General features: G+C 38.9%; 1 protein-coding gene across 1 annotated transcript in view; it reads left to right on the top strand.

The window, feature by feature from the left end:
• The window catches only part of LOC131044373 (receptor-like protein 33), a 57487-nt gene extending 47421 nt beyond the window's left edge, over window positions 1-10066 (top strand). The window contains exon 7 of the mRNA XM_059208949.1: window positions 9944-10066. Coding sequence (XP_059064932.1) covers window positions 9944-10066 — 123 coding nt within the window. The remainder of the gene's footprint in view (window positions 1-9943) is intronic.
• Window positions 10067-22315: the final 12249 nt, after the last annotated feature.

Genomic DNA, 22315 nt, shown 5'->3' with positions numbered 1-22315 from the left:
ATATTCCATTTAGAAATGTTGACTTCACATCCATCTGATATACTTTGAATCCTCTGTATGCTGCAAATGCAAATAGAGTCCTAACACCTTCCAATCTTCCAACTGGTGCAAATGTCTCACCATAGTATTCACCTTCTTGTGCATAACCTTTGCATACCAGTATGGCTTTATTTTTGACCACTACATCTTCATTTAGTTTATTCCTAAATACCCATTTAGTACCTATTACATTCTTGTTCTCTGGTCTAGGTACCAATGACCAAGTATTGTTCTTCTCAATTTGATCAAGTTCTTCTTCCGTATCCTTTATCCAATGATCATCCCCAAAATCTTCCTTTGTTGTTCTAGGCTCAATAGTGGAGATCATACAAGAATTGTCTCTTATTCTGCTTTTGATTAACACACCAACATATTTATCTCCAATAATCTGATCAAGATTATGATTGAGTCTAACAAACCTTGGAATAACATGATCATGGTCTTTAGGTTCTTCTTCTTCACTTTCTCCATCTTCTACAGAATCTACCTATTCAGGCTGAGCTGGTGCTACAGTATTCATTTCACCAACTTCTGGTTCCAAAACTAAAATGTAAGGTTCATCTTCCTCCTTCTCCTTACTGATTTCTCCTAAATTTTTAGGAAACTCATCCACTTGGACATTAGCACTTTCAATGATCTTCTTTGTCCGATTGTTGTAACACTTGTAGGCTTTTCTCTTGGTGGAGTAACCAAGAAATATGCCTTCATCACTCTTAGCATAAAACTTACCAACATAGTCACCTCTCTTGATAAAACATATGCTACCAAAAATCTTAAAATAATTGACATTAGGTGGTCTACCATACCAGTATTCATAAGGAGTTTTATCCTTACCTTTTTAACCAGTATCTGGTTCATTGTGTAGACAGTTGTGTTGACAGCTTCTCTCCAAAATGTCTTAGCTACACCTCCTTGTATTAGCATAGTCCTTGTAGCTTCAACAACTGACAGGTTGTTCCTCTCTGCAATACCATTCTGTTGTGGTGTCCTAGGTGCAGAAAGTTGCCTCTTAATTTCATTGTCTTCACAATATCTAGTGAATTCCTCTAAAGTAAATTCACCACCTTGATCAATTCTTAAGCACTTAAGCTTTCTTCCACTTTCTTTTTCAACTAAGGCTCTGAATGCCTTAAACTTGATAAAGGCTTATGTTTTGTCCTTCAAGAATGTGACCCACATCATTCTTGAGCAATCATCAGTAAAAATCATAAAATATCAATCACCTTGAATACTCCTAGTCCTTATTGGTCCACAAAGGTTGGTATGAACCAAATCTAGCAAATGTTTTGCTGAGAAAGATTTTCTCTTAAAGGTTGAGGATGTCATCTTTCCTAACTGACATTCCTTACACAGGGCATTCACCGGTTTGTCCAACTGAGGCAAACCAGACTTTTACACAGGGCATTTGGACTTACTGACTTTTACAATGTTATCAAAATTTACATGATAGAATCTTCGATGTCAAAGCATACTATCTTCTACTTTTTCAATTAAACAATTGTTGAGTTTATAACTTAAATGAAACAAGTTACCTTTTGTCTGCTTGTCGGTTGCAATTAGTTGACCTTTTCTTCCATATATTTTGCACATTCCATTCTTGAATTCCAGTGGATAACCTTTGTCATTGGGTTGAGCAACACTCAAAAGATTGTGTTTCAGTCCTTCAACCCAGTAGACATCATTTGCACTTCTTTTTTCATTCAAAGAGATGGTTCCCTTTCCTTTTACCATGTAGGGTGAGTCATTTCCAAATCTCACAACACCTCCATCAAATTCCTTCAAAGTAAGAAACTTACTTCGTTCACCGATCATGTGGTGTGAACAACCACTGTCTATAATCCAGTCATCGTAACTATCCATGCGAGAGACTAATGCCTTATGATCTTATGTCTCTTCTTTAATGGAAACAAAGACAATATCCTCATTTGCATCTTCCTCAGATTCCTCATCTATAATTCCTCCATCCACTGTAATGAGACAATCTCTTTTACCTTTTCCTTTGTACTTCTTATACTTCTCACATTTTTGCTCATTATCTCTATTTGGACAGTTAGCAGCAATATGTCCAATCCAGTTACATGCAAAACACTTCAAAGGTAATTTACCTGTGTATTTACCAGTACCTCTGGGTAACCGCTTGGCCAACAATTCTTCAAGCTCAATCAAACTGTCTTCATCATCAACCAATCTGTTGGATCTAGACTCATTACTGTAACTAGCTTCTCTGCTTTTTCTTACCGGTGGATTTGAAACTAAAGCTCTAAATGTATATTTCGATCTCTGAACACTTCCATCAAAACCATTTAATTCAAATGCAGTTAATTTACCAATGATGGAGTCAAGAGTTACAATTGATTTATCAATAGACTTGAGTTCTTGAATGACTACAACTCAAATAGCGTAGACCAGTAGAAGGGTTCTCAACACCTTGCTAACCATTGTGGTATCCTCCACTATACCACCAACACTTTTGATCTCACTGACTATCTCCTTGATCCTCTGACCATACTGTTGAATGTTCTCTCCTTCAGCCATCTGCATATCATCAAATCTACCTCTCAGACTCTCCTCTTTGGAAATCTTCACATGCTCATCACCACTATAGATATCCTCAAGTTTATTCCACACTTCAAACTCATTCTCCAAACCATGGACATCAACATACTCTTAATCGGATAAGGAACTGATAATGGCCTCCAATGCTTGATTATTCTCTTGTTGCTCCTTATTTTGATCATCTGACAAAATCCCACTAGGCAAGTTATATTTAGTAATAACATGTTCCTAATATTGACTTCCTAAGCTTTTGATATAGATCTTCATCCTATCACTCCAGATTCTGTATTTTTTCCTATGGAACTTCAGACCTTCTTTCTTCATCATGTTCTCCTAGATCTTTACCTCAAGCTATTAGGCTTAAACACAAGAGGACCTAAAATGCTCTGATACCAATTGATGATATGATGAATCAATAAGGATCCAGTCAACTACTGAGAGGGGGGGCTGAATTAGTAGATAGAAAACAAACTAAACTTTCACCAAACTTAAACCCAACTCATAAACAACTTGCAAAACTAGTTTAGACTATGTACTAAAACTACAACTACACTATCAAGTTTACTGGTTGACCAAAATATCAATATAATAGTGGAATGGATCTAAAGCTCACATACCATTTAACCAAAAAATTAAACCACTTTACTAACATCAGTAATCACTCATTTTAGATCACTTCTGGTCATGTAATCATATCTAAGTGGCTTTACCAGTTAATCATATCAACCTTATCAAAATATAACCAAAAAATCATTCACCACTTGACACAATGATTTTTGACATGGAAACCCAAATGGGAAAAACCATGGTGGGGATGAATACCCACAAGTATTTTGAACTCTTCTCAAGTTCACCTTGTTATGAGCCAAGCCTTGTTAGAAGCTTTACAAAAATGTCCTATTAGGAACAGATCCGGTTAAGGACCACCCGGTTAAGGGATTGACTACAATACCCTGTTAGGAGTAACCTCGATAGAGGATTACAAATCCAAGCTAATGGATCACCTGGTTAGAGGATTTATAAATCACCAAGCCTGTTAAAGCTTACTCGGTTAAGGGATTCAACTGTTGTAATGGTTAGAGAACAACAGGGTCTTTGTTGATCTAGTAGTAGCACAACTCTGCTTAATCAAATCCTTTTATACTCTTATCTGCCTTCAAAACATTATGCAGATACTCCTTCTGGTTTGGCAATCAATCACACTACCACACTTAACAAAATTGCCAACAAATTACAAACAACTCATCGGCCTTAAAAGCAAATACAATAGGTCGGTAACACATCACAAAACCTAAGATCTCATAGAATTTACAAACATATCGGTTCAAACATGACCGTTGGATTACATAGCAATCAGCTACACATTGTTTAAGGCAACTTCGACTGCTCCTGGATCACCGCACATTGGATCTTGTAACTCATCATGCGTTATTCACTTCATGCTATGCATTTGCTCATTTCCAAGATAAAACAGTTATCTCTACGCACCAGAACCACTTTGAAAATCATCACGTGGATCATGCATATGTGGCATCTCCATCTTTAATCATCATCCAATCATAGATCATCATAACCTATTCACCAAGATCCATCGGTTAGGGTTCACCATATAAATAGGTTAGGGTTACCGGTTTATCACTCTACTTCAAATACCAATACTAGTTTCCTTCACTTCTCTACTACCGGTTGCATTACTGCATCACTACCAGTTGCAATACAACTCTATTACTAGTTACTATTGACATCAATGACAACACTTATACTTCATTAATGCAATCTTCATGTAATTCCAACATAAACCTACCTCAATATTTGAAATTTATTCAAAATTAAATTAATATGGGAAAGATGATGTACCTTCAACTTGAGATGGAAAAGATAATGTACCATGTGTTGGAAGGTTTTGTCTTAATGACTTGGTATTGTCATTGATGAGCTTGATATTGTTATATTATTTCATGTGATACTCAGTATTATGATTCTTAGAATATAGAGAGGTTATTGGATTAGTGTTGAGGAAGAGATTGGAGATCATCACTAGTACATTTATGATGTTGTCGAATGGCTTTGATATGTTGTGTTTACTAATAATAGTACATGTTGTTACAGTTTGTTATTTCTAATATATTCTATTGAAACTTGTGATCATTGATATTTTATGTTGATGAGAGAGGTCCTTTGTTGTGGATTTCCACCTTCTTGGTATTGATGTCTACACTCAATATGTTGTGGTGATGCTATTGATATGTTGGAGAACAAAGATGATAATGTTTATGATTAATTGTAGATATGATATCAAATGATATTAAGATGAAGATTAGAAGCATTATGATGAAGTGATCTTATCCAAATGATCTTGTGCATACTACAAGTTGTTTTAGTGTATCCTTTGTTGCTTCTATGTGAGAAAATGCTCTTTTAGTATCCAAAAGTTGATGAATAGTGAAAATTGTAGGAAGTGTGTTGAAGATGGTCTCGAATAATTTTTTGCATTCTTCCACATTCACAGATATGTTCTTGTGGTTTTGGATATAATTTCTACTCTCTATGGATGTTGCACTCTTATATTTTTAAGTCCCTTGTGTTAGATTTGATGTTTTTGGTGATGGCAATATGTTGGTAGTGTATTGATTGGTTAGCACTAGTCAAGAGAATGTTCCACATTGATTTCCTTTGATGTTCCTTTTGCTATGGCTTAGAGGAAATGCATATAATGTTTACATGTAGTGTCTCAATTTGGATTTTAAATGATGAAATGTTTTGGAAGTGTGTTTATCAATGTTTATCTTATGACTATGTTGACCAGTGTTTTGGTAATGAATAATCTTATATTAGTTTGGTTTTGCAAGCTAATTTTGTTTTGATGGTGTGCAAGAAGTGTATGAGGATATTGTTAAGAGTTTATGTAACATCTCTATGTAAGTTGAATGATGCTAGATAGTCTATTTGGTGTCATGTTTGCTCTGATGTTGGGTTTTAGGGTAATTTGTTGTTATATGGCTAACAAGGTTTGTTCTCCTACTTGAATTGTATCTCTAAGGTACTATGCCAGTGTTGGAGTTTGTGTTGGCCTGCATTTGGTTCCTAATATATTATGTGGGGATCCAGATTGTATGAATTCATCTGGGAAAAGTGTTTTTGGGCCGACTGGTTATGTGCTATACATTCTACCTAGATGTTACCATGTTACTGACCTTGGAGGATAAAAACCAGTTTGTGTTTGTTGGGACTACATTTGATGATGTATTAAGATGCTTATAAGTCCTCTCTATCTCCTCAATATGACCACTTTCACCATAATTATGTTGTTTGGTTGACATTGTGGGATTTCTCTTTTGTTCCCTATGCTAGCCCAACTAATTAATGTTTTGAGAAGTTCTAAATGGTATATAAAGAAGACCAAATAAATTGCAAGTTGGTTGGATTGAAGTAAAATGTGGAAGATGTAAATGTGAAGCTGTAAGTGCACGTGGTGGAATTATTGGAGCTAAGTTGCCTAATGGTTACTTAAGATAGTTATTCAAGAGCAACTACATTTAGAGGAGATTATTTTCAATGTTGTTGAAGGCTTATCCATTGTAACTCAGATATTCATGTATTTTCCTCAAAGATAGTGTGCCTCCCTTGCAAGTCCTTTGTATCTTACTCCAAGAAACCAACCCTCAATTTGCAAGTCCTTCTGGGAGTACTGAGATTTGTAGTGAGCCCTCCAAAAAATTATATAATATTATTTATATAGTGTGAGTTAATTCTCACTGTGGTTTTTCCCTTCTTGGATTTTCCACATAAATTTGATGTTCTCTTATGCATGTGTATTTATTACTTTTCTTTCTTTTTTTTTTAATTACATTAAATTTTAAATTTGGATTTGAATTGAGTCCTTCCTCCATCCCCTATCACCTATCCATTATCTTCCAAGTCAACTTGTCTATATCCTTATGCTCATCCCTATCCATCCAAAAATTTCCCCCCCCAAAAAAAAGAAGAAAGAAAGAAGATAACAAAAATAAAGAGAAAAAATCCATCCAATCGTGAAAAATACTTCTTATGGTGCCTTGGGTAAGTACGATGATGAAAAATTGGTAAAAAGTGTCATATGGAATCCCCCATCCTATTGAACTCTACACTTGGGGGCAAGCTTCATCCATGCCATCCTATTGTCCACATTCCCTATATCCCTTATTCTTCATCCAATATCCTATGTAACTCCATCCCCCTTTCATATCTTTGATCTTGACTATCCTATCCATCATCTTATCCAAATCCATCCTACATATCATTTTGATCAACCTAGAGGCAAAATAATATCCATGCATTCTTTGGACAATACAAGCCATAATTCCTCTATCATCCAAATATATTACATGCTAACCTTCCATCTCATACATATTTACCCACCATCCTTCCATTTTTCATTCCATTACCTCTATTGTGGGGCATTGCACTCCTTTGCAACATATTCCTTGGATTTCCATTCACCTATCCTTCATCCTTTAGTCCTCTATATCCTATCACTATCCATACACTCAATACATCCTTCTCCTATACAAGCAATCTCTCCATCTAATCCATCATTTTATGAATCCTTGGTTCTCCCTTATCATTAGTTCCCATACATTCTTATATCTTAACAATAATATCCTCCATTAAATTCTATAATATCATGTCCCTTTATTCTCCTTTAACCACCATTAAGTCCCATCTATTTATCCTCTTTCCATCATATCTAATACATTATCCATGTTTCATCCCTATAATCCAGAAATCTGAAATTAGTCCAACCAAATGTAATAAATCCTAATTCATGCAATCCAATCTTGCAATCTAGCCCATTATTCTTAAGAAATCCATCAAAGTTAATCTAAATCAACTGATAATCTATTTATCATCTATAATCCAATCATTATCATGGGATGTATCCTTCCCAATCCTTGGGGTATGCATTTTTCTTATCATTAACTTTTCTATCATCCTTATCAATCAATCAAAATTGGTTTACAACTTGTCTCTAGGGGAAAAATTTTGGTTTTCTTTTGGTTTGTTGTCCATGCTTATTTGTTTCTTTTGTGTGTTATAATTGTTTTCATTTATCATGGTCTTTGGATCCTATTGCAATAAGGGCATCATGGTCTTCCATATCATGGTGTCATAAGGTATTGAACCAAGGGAAAACTCTTGGTTGCAAGGTTAGATTGAATCAATGAACAAAAAGACATAAAACAACCAAATAACAAAATATGAAAACAACCTTTATACCTTGCCAAGAGAGTTCTCTTGTTCCTCCAATTCAAACTCTTGTTGAAGCCAAGAACTCACCTCTTCCTAGCTTGATATGATCGGTCTAATGGGAATGATGTGGTTGACTCTCCAATATTGTGCACAAATTATATAGGATGGATGGATGAGGAAGGATGGATTAATGATCAAAGGATGAAATGGCTAAGTATGGATGAGTGCAAATTTTAGTTTAGTAAGGGTATGAGGATGATTTCCTGGGCACAAAATAGCAGCATGGATTTACTAAAATTGGAGATGAGATATAAGGGGATGGAGTCCTCAATTTATAGGAGGAGAAGAGGAGAAATGGAGGGTCAAGATCTCTTGTGAGCCCACACAAGGCCCAAGAGGAGATGGCAAGACAACTGTGGAGACCAAGAGATATGCCTTAAAGGCATTTCTTCTCCCCACACTCCTCAAGGCTCATTGGGAAGACTTCCCAATGTGCCTAGGGAAGAACAAGGAATAAAATATTCCTTGAGGGATGGGGATGAAGAATTAAAAATTCTTCAAAAAGGATGTTCATGGGGATTGGAAGAATAAGGAGGAATTAAAAATTCCTTGGAGGATGGGATGCCTAGAGAAATGTGAGATTTTGAAAATCTCACATTCACCTAGGAAAAGAGCATTTAAGGAAGGTGGTTGGATGGAAGGGACAAAGAGTTGACTTGTGGCTAATTATGATGATTAGCCACTAGCAACTCATTAGGAGAGGGGTTAGAAGAATGATTAGGTGGGATTCGGGTAGACAAGATTTGTAGGAGGATTTTGACTAGGAGAGAGAATAAGTGGGGGGAATTAAAAATTACAAGAATAATGCTAAGTGAGTTTAGGGAGATTCTAGAAGAATTCATTAGGTTAATGATGGATTAGGAAAAAGGTGATTTGTAGGAATCACCTAGATTAATTAACTAATTGAAATTAATTAATTACAAGGAGGAATTTGAGAAGACTTAATATTAGGGATTTTTAGAAGAATAAAGGTGGATTGATTTATATAAATCAATCAACAAACTGTAGTAACAACATTAATAATATTTAATTAATATTGAGGAATAGGAATTGGCACAATAATAAATTAATTATGCAAAGAACTTAAAATAAAAAATATTTTTTTTAAGTGTCTACATTTTGCCCCTCTTTTATGCAGTGGCAAATTTGGCGATGGCTGAAAGATAGAAGTAAAAAGAAATATATGCCCAGCATAAAGCGTGGGTGGTGTATGCCCCCTCGAGAATTTTTTTCGGAGTTTTTTGTAGAAAATTGACAAAAAATTCTTGAAATGAAGAAGGAAGAATTAGGGTGGAGGAGATAATTGAAAAAGAAAGAGGAAGCAAATGAAGAAAAACTAGAAGAGGAAATAGAAGGAGGGAGGCCACGAAGAGAATCGGCCCTCAAGGGGGTCCATATAAGCCACAAAGGGCCCAATGAGGAGTCATTGTTACACACAAGCCTTGGAGCCAATCAAAGCCTAGAAGGAGAGAAGGATAGATGGATCGTATTCCCACACATGAGCATCACACCGAGAGGATCCAATGATACGGAGACCCATAGGCTACGGAGCACTGGTACCTAGGACTATCCTCCTTTGTGGATTTTTAGGTTTAGGGTAGAATTAGGGCTTAGTTTAGGGCCATATTTAGGTGAGGTGGATGCACTGATCATCGTTTCAATGCGCGGGCCTATAGGGTAGCGTGAGTACTCGCAGGCAAAAGGCATAAAGAAAGGGGGTTTTGGGGATTTACTGGTGTTTAGCGTGTGCGCTCGCACAACTGTGCGGGCACTCAAGGTATTGCGCAGGCGCTCATGCTACTGCACGAGCGCTTGCAATGGAGGAGCTTTAAGGTTAGGGTTAGGATAGGTTAGGGGTGTCTGCTAGTGCCTACGCCTACAAAATGGCATGAGTGCCATGGTTTTGGTGCGAGCGTGGAGGGAATCAGCATGTGCACTGGGAAAAGAAAAAAATTAGAAATAGGTTTAGAATTTTTGGGATTGGTTGAAGGTATGGGTGTACCTAAGGGTACAATAGGAGTCAAGGATGTGGAATGATGAATTGGACTGTTGGATGCAGGCTGAGTTGGGGCCACTGGCATCGAGGGAGCATTGGCCTGCTACCTTGAGATTATATCGATGGTTGCGGTCGAATGAGTTGGAGATCTTAGCTGCTCTAGGGTTGCATTTTATGGGCAGTTGACCAAGGATTTGAGCTCATAATGCGATGATGATGACTTTAGTTGAGAGGTGGGACAGTAGATATAACACCTTCCGTCTACCTACTGGCAAGGCGACATTGACTCTTCTATGTATGGAGGATCTTGAAGATCCTTGTTCGCAGTGTCATCCCAGAGTACCATTTAGATGCAGCAAATTTTTACCTTCAGGAGGTTTGCAAGTATGAGACCCTACCGATGCTGGACATGAGTAGAATGCATTTGGGTAGGGCAATGGGTATTCGGCATATTCCTCGTGTGGTACTGGTGATTTATGAATTTTTGAGTGGATGGATTATACCGGATCTCAGAGCGCATGGATTTCCTGTTGGATGGAGCCAGTGTCTTTATTTCATGGTACATGATGGCATACAGTATGCCTAGGGAGCCATGATGTTGGCTCACTTATATCATGATATACATTTGGTGGTGTATAGGGAGTATGCTAGCTTGTTTATGGGAGTGACACTTCTCCATATCTAGGCTTGGGAGCATATTGCGGTTACTCGGCCACTAGGTGTACAGGATAGGTAGGGTCATCAACCATATATAGATAGGTACAAGGGATTGCTACATTACACCCAGATAGGATCTATATAGTTTTGGTGATGTATCTTTGATGAGCTTATGCAGTTTACATGGCAGCCATTTTTGGGTTGTGAGAGATGGAGGGGGGATTGGTAGCTACACTAGGCTGGAGTGAAGATGTAGATGTTTGGCAGGTTAGTATACATCATGGATTATTATGCACCATATAGAGTAGCGAGACAACTCAGGCAGGTTCACGACATAGTGGCAGACATACCATTATATCCTCGGATTACACGAGAGGTGAGATCTTGGGGCCCGACAGTGAGTCCAATGGAGGGTAGGACCAGTTTTCAGACAGTGTCATACTTGGTCTAGAATGAGCGACTGGGGGAAGGAGAGGATTCGGGGATGATAGGGGAATATAGGAGAAGGTGGGAGGGGCACTTTCCAGTACGTCTTACCATTCCTAGGGTTTTGGAGGAGGATGAGCTGCAGCAAGCGGTAGACCAGATAGTTGGCAGGGAGGATGACAGACCAGGTGAGAGAGTCATGGTTGGAGCAAAGCGTGGTGCTGGTGGACATCGGAGGATGGTTAGGGTGGTATAGAGGAGGGATCCTAAGGTCAGAGAGGAGGAGGTAGGAGCAGTACCAGCAAGAGAGCCTGCTGAGGGAGGGGTTGCTGAGGGAGAGGATGTTGTACCCATGGATATTCCCGAGGCATAGGTGGAGCACAGGGTAAGAGTATCACAGGCTGATCTTGACAGAGTATAGCGTGAGAGATGCAAATCGGGTGAGGCTTCACTCCCTCGAGGATGAGAGATAGATAGAGAGAGCTGGGAGGGAGAGCATGGAGGCAGAGATGTAGTGATTGTGGTGAGAGATAGCAAATTTGATAGAGAGCCTCCATACAACAAGGACAGAGGTAGATGATCTCAGGGAGGAGAGGGAGGAATCTGAGCAGATGCTAGAGGAGGACATACAAGGATAGATATTAAGGCCTTACAGGATGCTCTCCATCAGCAAGATGACGAGTTAGAGGAGCTATGGGGCTGAGAACAAAGGGTAGAGGCATATGTGACACGACTGCAGGGGGAGAGGGATGCGGCCCGTCAGATGTTGGTTCTTGTAAGGCTTGGGAAGATGTACTCTGACATGATGCAGCAAAGGGATAGGGAAGAGAGGGTAGTTTGGGAGGTAGGATACTACAGGGACTATACCATAGAGTAGTACCCATGGCACAATGAGCAGCCTCGTACACTAAGAGTGTGCGATCCCACAAGACATAGAGTCAACGACCCACACAGAGTCAGGATCAGTGGGTTTTAGGCCACCTAGAGGAGGGGGAGGAGGAGGATCAGGTGGAGGAGGTGTAGAGGAGGGGGTTGGAGACACAGGAGGGGAGAGATAGCTCCATTTTGGCTTGTGTATCATATTTTGAACCTTCGTGGTGATCATTGTATTATGACAGAGATATTCATCTTTTTGAGCTTATATGCATATATATGATTTGCAACGGCGAATGATGTGTGTATTTTATTATGATGGACTTTATTTATTTTTTGTGATGTGATTCATAGATGATGATTATGGATATGTTGTGCTGACCTGTTTGTGGTGCAGTGTGGATACTTATATATGTATGCTTATGATATGCTGCTGACATGTTTATTGATGTAGGATGAGTGATCATGTTTTTTATGTGTATATATGTTGTATGTGCAGATGTATGATGGATATGTAATGCAATAGTAGATGTAGATGTAAATGATTTATGATGAATGATTAATTAGCATAGGTGCAATCTATATGAGGAATGAATGTAATGTCACTTATACAGCTATTGCGATGTAAATCATCAATGCTATGCAAATGATGTCATATAAATGAATGATGAAATATATGTGTAATGTAATGTAATCTAAATGAATGCATTAATGTCATCTACTATGAATTGATAATGCAACTTAAATGACGTATGTAATGAAATCTAAATGCAATCTATGAGAATCTAAATGAGTAATGTAATGAAATGAATAGGTAATGCCACCTAGATGGATAGACAATGAAATCTATATGAACAATGCCACCTAGGTGGATGAAATGAATGCATAATTCAAAGAGGGAATATGCCAGTAGTAATACAATGAACTTAGATAGAAAATAGAAGAATATGGAATAGTAGGGGGAGGAGGGGAATTGAGGACTCCATGGGGTTATTAGATCAGGACTTGATGGAATGATGGTGAGAGTTGTGCACAAAAATGTGGAGAGTCAATCTAGTTTGATATTGCCCTAGGTAACCTGCACCACTGATTATAGAAATCAAGATCCCATGAGAAACCCAAGGCATGGACTGACTCACAGTCAAATGAGAATTCCTTACACACAGTTATGCAAGTGTTGAGGAACACTAATACAAAGTTGTGGGTGCATGCAAGAAAACCCTCAAACACACCGATATCTCTTGTACCTGAGAAAGTAAGTGTTGATAAACACTAGTACCAGGTCACCAGTTCATACAAGAGAGATCCAAAAAATGCCATGCTATGAAAATATGCCCCAGTATGCATCTATTGTAAACATACCTGGATATGGAAAATGTGGGTAGTCGTCGATAGGTGCAGTCATAGGGCAAAAGATGCAAGTCTAAATTAAAAATCCAAGAAATCAAACAAGTCACTCCTTCATGACCTACTAACACCTCTTGCCAAGAGTAGGATTAGGATGGAGGATTAAATTACTAGGTGAGGGAAGGATTCATCCCTAGGGCAAAGGATAGAGTGGGTGGATTTTTGGATTAGGCAAGTGATCAGATGACCTTGAAGATTAACTTATGAACTTAGGACTGTTCTCAAGACTTCATGAATCTTACATAGAGGCACACAAACTCAGTTTGATGGGACACTTTTTATTCATGATCTAGGGTAAGACTTATCATCATACGCATGATTTATTCCAAGGTGGGAGAGGGGGGGGGGGGGGATGTCACGATGGGCGAATTGGATAATGAGGATGATGGAGTACCAACCTGATAGACAATGGATCTATATTATTTACCTTGACACCTGCATGGATGTTTTCACCAAGGTACTTGCCCATTGCGCCACAAAGTGGTTTTTACTGATGGACGAATGTTTTGTTTTTTCTATTTTTTTTTTGGTGTCACAAGGTGCCTGTTTACCAGGTTTTCACCAAAGTTGCGGTCTTTTTTCAGAATCTTTTTCTCATTTTTATGTATTTTTCATGATTTTTTTATTTTTATTTTTTGACAATGGATGACTTTCTGAGGACTAGGCATAGAATCTTTTTAGGTGCATGATATTCATTGGATCATTCAAAGGATCTCCTTTAGGAGTAGCCAACTGATAGGCCCCTGATCCATATTTTGTTGTGATTACATATGGTCCAAGCCAATTAGGCTCGAACTTGCCTTTCTTTTCTCTTTCTTGAAGGTTTTTCTGATTCTCCATGAGGACAAGATCACCAATTTCAAATTCCTGGGTTCTGACCTTCTTGTGGTAACTCATGCGTAGGAAATTTTGATATACCCAGAGATGGTTCAAGGCCTTGAGGCACCTTTCATCTAACAATTCTAGCTCTTGTAGTCTGGCAATTCTGTATTCTTCATCTGGTAGGATATTCTGCAGTGACACCCTTAGAGAGGGTATCTCAATCTCAAGCGGGAGGATGATTTCAGAACCAAAGACAAGGGAATAGGGGGTGGTGCCTGTGGGTGTGCAAATGGAAGTGTGGTAAGCCCACAAAGAAGGGTGGAGTTGTAGGTGCCAATCACAACCAGCTTCATTGACTGTCTTTTTGAGGATTTTGATTAGGGTTTTCTTAGAAGCCTCAACTTGACCATTACCTTATGGGTAATATGGGGTGGAGAAGTGATGTTGGATGTCGAATTTCAGGCAGAGTTCTTTAACATCCTAGTTTTTGAATTGTCTACCATTATCTATAATGATAACTTTTGGGATCCCATATCAACAGATCAAGTAGTTCCAGATGAATTTGGATATCTTCTTACTAGTGGTGAAAGTAAGAGGGATGGCCTCTACCCACTTGGTGAAATAATCGGTAGCAGTGAAAATTAATTTATGCCCATTGGAGGATGTAGGGTGGATTTCCCCAATGATATCAAGCCCCCACTGTGAGAAGGGTCAGGGTGTAATGAATGACTGCAATTCTTATGATGGCACATGGATCTTGTCGCCATGTTGTTGGCAAGGGATGTATTTCTTCACATAGTTATATGCATCTACTTCCATTTTAGGCTAGTAATATCCTATTCTCAAAATATTTTTAGCCAAGGTGATCTCACTTGAGTGTGCCCCACAGATGCCTTCATGCACTTCACATAGTGCCCATTCAACCTCTTGTTTATCTAAACACCTTAGGAGGGACCCATCAAAATGCCTTTTGAATAAGGTGTCTCCAAGGATAGTGTAATGAGCACATCAGCGGATGAAGGTTTGTTGTTGGGTTTTGGTAAGGTGTGGGGGAATGGTGTTATCTTTTAGGAAAGCGAAGGTCTCTTGGTACCAAGGGGATTCGGGACCAATGAGTACACACACCATTTTGGATTCTAGTAGATCATATGCTGGTATGAATAATTTCTCAAGCAAGAACTCACACTTCTGACTATGTGCTGGCATCTGAAGGAGGGTGCCAATGGTGGCCATTGCATATGTAGCTCTATTGTTTGTTTGCGTGACTTGATCAAACTTTATTGTTGTGAAGTGCTTCTTAAGATCTTCAACCATGCTACGATAGGGGAGAAGTTTGTCATCTTTTGTTTGGTATTCGTCATTGACTTGTTTTATGACAAGTTGGGAATCACCATAGACTTGTAATTCCCTTATCTTCCACTCAATAGCTAAGCATAGTCCAGTAATGTGTGCCTCATATTTTGCGATGTTGTTGGTACATGCAAAAGCTATCTTGTATTACTTTGGGATGCAATCTCCTTGAGGTGTGATCAATAGTATTCCTACCCACGATCCATTTTGGGTGCAAGAGCCATCAAAGTACAATTGCCATGTGGAGGATGTGGTGACAATCATTATGAATTCATCTGGCAGTTCTTTAAGGATAGGATGGTCATTTGGAAGTGGAGCGTCAACCAGTTGGTCTGCGATAACATGTCCCTTGATTTCTTTTCTGTCTACATATTCAATGTCAAACTCACTTAATAACATGACCAATTTAGCATTTTTGCTCATGAGGGCAACTTTTGACAAGAGATATTTAAGAGGGTCAATCTTAGCAACCAGTTTTGTTTTGTTGTTTAGTATGTAGTGTCAGAGTTTCTGTGTACTAAATACCAATGCCAAGCATGCTCTTTCAATGGGGGTATAATTGAGTTCATACCCCAGTAGTGTCCAACTGATGTAATATATGGCATGTTCCTTCGCTTGATCATCTGTTTGTGCCAATAATGCCCCCAATGCCACCGTAGTAGCACATATGTACAAAATAAGGGGCTTTCCAGGAGTAGGAGGCATAAGAACTGGAGGTGACACCAGATATTCTTTGATATTTTCAAAGGCCTTTTGACACAAGCAGTCCCATTTGAATTTTGTGTCTTTGCACAACATGGGTGCAAATGGATGGCATTTATCTGCAAGTTGTGAAATAAAATGTCTAACAGATTGGAGTTTCCCATGGAGGTTGCGTAGTTGTCTGAGGGTCTTTGGGGGAGGCATTTCCATGATGGCTTTCACCTTTATAGGATTGACCTCGATGCCTCGGTGAGAAACAATGAAACCTAGTAGTTTTCCCGATGTGACACCAAAAACACACTTCTTAGGATTGAGGCACTGTTTGTATTTTTCCAATCTTTCAAAGATCTGCCTTAAGATAGGGATGTGCTCCTATCTTGTCTTTGATTTGCCTAGAATATCGTCCACATAGTCCTCCATAATTTTGTGCAAGAGGTCATGAAAAATTGTTGTCATAGCACATTGGTATGTGGCTCCAACATTTTTGAGGCCAAAAGGCATGACCCGGTAACATAAAGTCCCCCATGGTGTTGTGAACGAAGTTTTGTGTTGATCTTCTTCTGCAATCCTAATTTGATTATATCCAAAAAAATCCATCCATAAGTGATAGAATCTCATGTCCTACTATAAGGTCTACAATCATATCTATGTTGGGGAGTGGGAAATCATCTTTAGGGCAAGCCTTGTTTAGATCTCGAAAATTAGTACAGATGTGCATGCCCCCAACAGGTTTGCCAACATGTACAATGTTGGATACCCATTCAACATAGTCTATTGGTTTGATGAATTTTGCATCCAACATCTTTTGGATTTCTACCTTGACCAGGAGTGCGATATGTGGATGCATTTTGTGCAACTTTTTTTTTACGGGTTTTGCATCTGGGTGGACCGCAAGATTATGAACCACCAAGTTAGGATCTAGACTTGGCATGTTAGCATAGGACCATGTGAAGTTGATTTTTCTCTATGAGGAAATTGATGAAGTCTTGCTTCTCTTTCTCTGTGAGGGACTTGGCAATGAGCACATTTTTTGGAATGTCTTCAGTGCCCATATTGATACTGTATGTTTCCTCTATTAACAAATTTGACCTGTCTTGTGGAAGGTGACCAATGGTAGGGAGGTCAAGTCCCTCATCCTCAAGTGCCTTTTCTAGGTTTTCACTTTTGGATATGCCGTTTGTTTTTACTTTTTTCTCATCCAAAGGTGCCTCAGAGAGGTTTTCACCTGGGGAATCATGTTTTTTCCTTTTATTATCTTTTTTGTGGCTAAGGGCATTGAATTGACTACCAAAGTATCCATTTTCATGTAGTTGAATCCCATGTACTCTGTTGCAGTCTTCCAAATTTCATATAGTCAAGAGAGTAATGAGAGCGTTATCATCAACGCAGATATCTAAAGTGGGTTTGTCTCATTGGCCCCAGTCTATGAGTTTAGGATGGACAAGATGTAGCTTGTGTGAAATGGGAGGGGTTATGGGGGTGATGGTGTTGACATGAGTGTCAAAGAAGATGTCATTTTCGTATTCATAAGGCATTTCATGGAACTCCTCTTTGTCAGAATTTTCGATATCCAAAGAAAGACTTGAAGGGGCACCAATGATAGTGATCTCAAACACTAGGGTGTACCTCAAGCCTCTGTTGTACTTGTAGGAGATAGGATTTGTGTGTGCTTTTCTTCCTTTCTCCTCTAGTCCCAAGCCGTGTCCTTTGTAACCCATTTTTTTTACTATAGGTGATGCTTTTGGATACATTTTTTTAGGTATTTTTGTTGGGTCTTAATCTTCTTCCTGGTACAACGATGAAGAAACATCTATGTTTAGGCTCTCCTCATCAAGTGGGCCCCATTGCTGAAAGGTGGTGTCTTTGCATTGTATAACTAGTTTTTGATCTTTTTTGAGTTCTTTTGGTTTTCCAAATGACTTGGGAGATAAGGGGAGGTTGCCTATTAATAAGACATCCTCTAATTTGTATTCTCTATAGCCATTATCCAAGATCTTGATTTGTGGGTCCGCTTGGGATGAGGTGGAGGCAAAATTTGATGCGTCATATGGAGGAGTTGGCAAGGGTCTATTTAGTGGGAAATGATATGGATTATTCCCTTCTAGGAGCTTGCAATATTGAAAAGGTTGTGGATCACCTTTGATAGTGATCTCTCTTCCATTGAAGGGTAATTTGATGCATTGGTGATAAGTGGAGGGTATGACCTACAAGGAGTGAATCCATGGCCGACAGAGAAGGATGTTGTAGGGGAGATCAAGATCTAGGACTTGGCAAGGGGTTTCAATTGTGATAGGGCCCACTTGAAGAGGTAAGGTTATCATGCCTTTAGAAACTCTTTATGCATCATCATATGCTTTTATTGTGATCCTTCTTGATGTATCTACCAGGTCCTCAGAAAGTCCCAATTGTTTTATTAACTTGTATGTACACAAATTTAGTCCAGATCCACCATCTATTAGGATACATTTGACCTTATGTTTCTGGATAAGGGCTTCGATGTGCAAAGGTTTATTATGGTCTTCATTTTCAGAAACATCATTGGAAGTGAACACAAGGTGTTGCTAGGCAACAAGGTTTCCAATGAGAGCTTGAAATTGGGTAGCATTAACATTAACGGGAATGTGAGACTCAAGGAGGGGTTGTTCCAAGATTTCTTTATGCATAGGGGAAGTCTTGAGAAGTTCTAGGATGGAGATCTATGCAGGGGTCTTCCCAAGTTGGTCAAGGAAGTCATATCGGCGGGTGGAAGACATGGGGGGAGGGTTTGGTGGGGGAGGGGCTCCTTGAATAGTGACTCTGCCTCGGCGGGTGGTTACATTGCAGTCACTCTGAGAGTGGGAAGTGGAAGGTGTGGCACCTTGAATGACTATCCTAGCAGGGTTAGGTCTGCTTTGGGAAGGGGGAGGGTTAGCTCCTTGGATAGTTATGACATTGACATGATTGTATGCGGGCTCAATGTGACCTACTAAAGAGTCAAAGCCTATTATATGATTAATGTAGTCATAGTTCATAGCGTTAGATGATGAGACTTTTCCTTTATCATGTTTTGGGAAGGGTTCCCGGTACATTTTGAGTTTGTCATTTCTATTACCAAGTTTTGCATTTGCTACCTCAATTTCACCCCTATCAATGAGATCTTGTATGTAGATTTTAAGCTTCATGCACTTTCATGTATCATGCCCCTTGATATGATGATACTCACAATATTCATTCTCATTATACCACCTAGGTTTGGGTTGATTGGGATCCAATGAGTGAGTAATCAAGAAGACCACTGTGACTACTTGAACAAGCTTTTGAAACACCACTTCAGTGGGTTTAGCAAGAGGAGTGAAATCTCTTGGAGTCCTGTTATTGGGTCCTGAGATTGATTTTGATTATTTTGATTGTTGAATTGGCGATTGGTGGTGGTGGGATTTGGATGAGCGGCCACGGTCTGGACCCGTTTTGCATCAGTCACACCATCATTGACTACGTTCTTGTTTTTGGACCAGAATTTTGGTTTATCATTATGATAAGAGGAATAATTTTGACTTGATTTTTGGTAATGTTTCATGGTTCGTTCCTCTAACAAGACACGTTCAAGTGATAGGCCCTTATCAGTCAATTTTTGGAAAGATTTAATACATTGAGATGTCAGAGGCCTTGATAGTTCGAGCACCAGATTATTTTGAAATAATTCAATTTGATGTTGTTATGGCATGTCCCATTGGAATTTATTGATGAGGTGTTGCCATCTTTGCAAGAAATTAGCAAAATTTTCTCCAGGCCTTTGCTTTGTGTTACAAAGGTCCATCATGGAAACATTATTAGCCATGTTGTAGGCATAGTGTGCCATGAACTTCTCTGCCAAGTCTAGGAAGGAGGTAATGGAACCTTGAGGTAAGGATGAGAACCATGAAAGAGAATCTCCTGTGAGACTTTTAGGGAAGAGTCTTCGAAGGTATAGGTCGCTATAAGAGACTTCTTGACATAGGATGTTAAATTATTGAACATGGTCTCGAGGGTCCCCTTTGCCCTCATACTTTGTGAAATTAGGGATCTCAAATCTTGGTGGGTATGGGGCAACTGATATAGATGGGTCATAAGGACAAGGACAAAATTCCTCAAATAAGTAAGGTTTGCTTTTATTAGTCCCTTCCTTCATGTCTTTGATGATGTTTTTCATGTCCTGAATTTCTTTAATGAGGTCTTGTTGTGGATTTTGGACATGATTAATTGTGTTTGCCCCTAGAATCGGATGAGTTATGGAAGGTCCACTAATGTATTGATATGATGAGGAAGCGGGGATGTGAGATGTGATGACCGATGTCACAGGGACCTGAGTGACAGTCGGTTGTGACCCGCAAACTGTTGTGACAAGAGTAAGTGAGGCTCAAATGAAGTTAGCGACATTATTGATGGGAATGGAGGTTTGTGGAATAGAAATGTATGGTTGGGTAGAAGAAGATGGTATAGAGGCATGTTGGAGAATAGACAAAATCGGATTTGATCGTGGTATAGATGGTAAGAAGGAAGAAGGCAAAATGGAGACCACAGGGGCAGATGTCGCGGGCACTATTGATTGGGGTTGAATGATCGGTGGGGCCACAATTGATTGAGTTTGAACAACAGGTGTGGCGGTATGAGTGGAAGCAAGGTCTCCTTGTGGTTGTTGACCAAGGGTAGATCTATCAAAATCGGGTGGGAGTTGAGCTCCATTTTCAAGGAGATACTTTAGAAGAGCATTAAGATTATGTCGGATAAATTTCTCCATCATTTCTTGATTATAAGAGTCTTCTAAGAAAGTTCACACTTCCAGTGAGAGTTCATCTTGGTCAACCATATTAGGATCTTGTAGTGGATTTTGAATGCTAGGTTGCACACTTTGTGTAGGATCTTATGTAGGGTCTTCATATAGGACACTAATGTTTGGCATACCGTATTGTTGTTCAGCCATCTTTTTCTTTTGAGATCGAGTTGTGACCATACAAGAATATCCTTAGAAAAGATCGATTGAAGAGAGAAGAAATTTTGATGAGAGGACTTAGCAAGGCTCTTGGATTTTAGGATTTGAATGGATTTTGTTGATCGATAGGGTCCTTGGATTAGGACATGGATTTGATTAGGATTGCACCTTAGTCCTTGGATGAGGATTTTAGGTGGGAAATGTTGATGAAACCACAAGTGAGGTAATGACCAAGTTGGGTAGAATTTAGACCTTGGAATGATGATTAAAAGCCTTTCTTCCACTAAGGGTTGACTAATGACCCTAAGCAAAATAAAGACATGAGATAAGAGTCTTGATTGAATCAAAGGATAAGGCAAAGGTACTTGGAGAGGATTCTTCTTCAAGCACAAAGTTGAGTGATTGATTGATTGATTAAGGATGAGGTCTAAATGAAACTCCATAAGGCATGCAACCTTAACGTGAGGTTAAATTGGATTAGATGATTTGATTTGGATTTGAGAATTGATTTGATAATTGAAGGTGATTGATTTTATGATCAATTGATGTGCTAAGTCCTTAGGAAAAGATTGAGGATGATTGATTGAAGAGGGATGATAGTGATGATTAGAAGAAATTTGGTGATTAGGCTATCCTTGGCATGAACATGACTCAATAGATGATTGGTTCGGATGGCAAGTTGTACGAAGGGATACAACCACCCTGATTTTGACAATAGTTGGTGATAAAAGACAAACCTGAACCTTGATGGAGGACACAAACTCTTAATTCATCACTAGCATCAAACTCATTGCTATGTCCATGGACGTAATCGTGGTAATGATGCAAGAAGGTCCTATGTTTAAGCAAGAGTTTGTGGTTTGTGTACCAAAATTTCTGATGTCTAATGAGTTGTGTTTGTGTGAGCTTCTTCTTCTTGATAGGTCGGTGGATTGACTTCTTAGGATGCTTATATGAATTGGGTTTATGAAACATGAGACAAATGGAGTTTTGACGCAATTGGGACTTTGTGTGGAAAGTGACTAGGATGTGACTTGGGTATGACTATGATTGGAATTGTGACTAGGACTTTGACTTGGATAATTGTTTGTTTTTAGACAAGTGTTTTTGCAAAGTGTTTGAGGATAATGATGTGTTTAATCTACTCTTGGCAAGTAAGTATCAAGCAAAGAAAACATAATAATCAAATGAATTTTAGCTCAAAGACACTCATGCTCATATACAACATTCCTAAGGCTAGCAAGGACAAT

This window comes from Cryptomeria japonica, chromosome 7, assembly GCF_030272615.1.
Source record: "Cryptomeria japonica chromosome 7, Sugi_1.0, whole genome shotgun sequence".
NCBI classification, from domain to species: Eukaryota; Viridiplantae; Streptophyta; class Pinopsida; order Cupressales; family Cupressaceae; genus Cryptomeria; species Cryptomeria japonica.
This window is presented reverse-complemented; position numbering and strand designations above follow the sequence as displayed.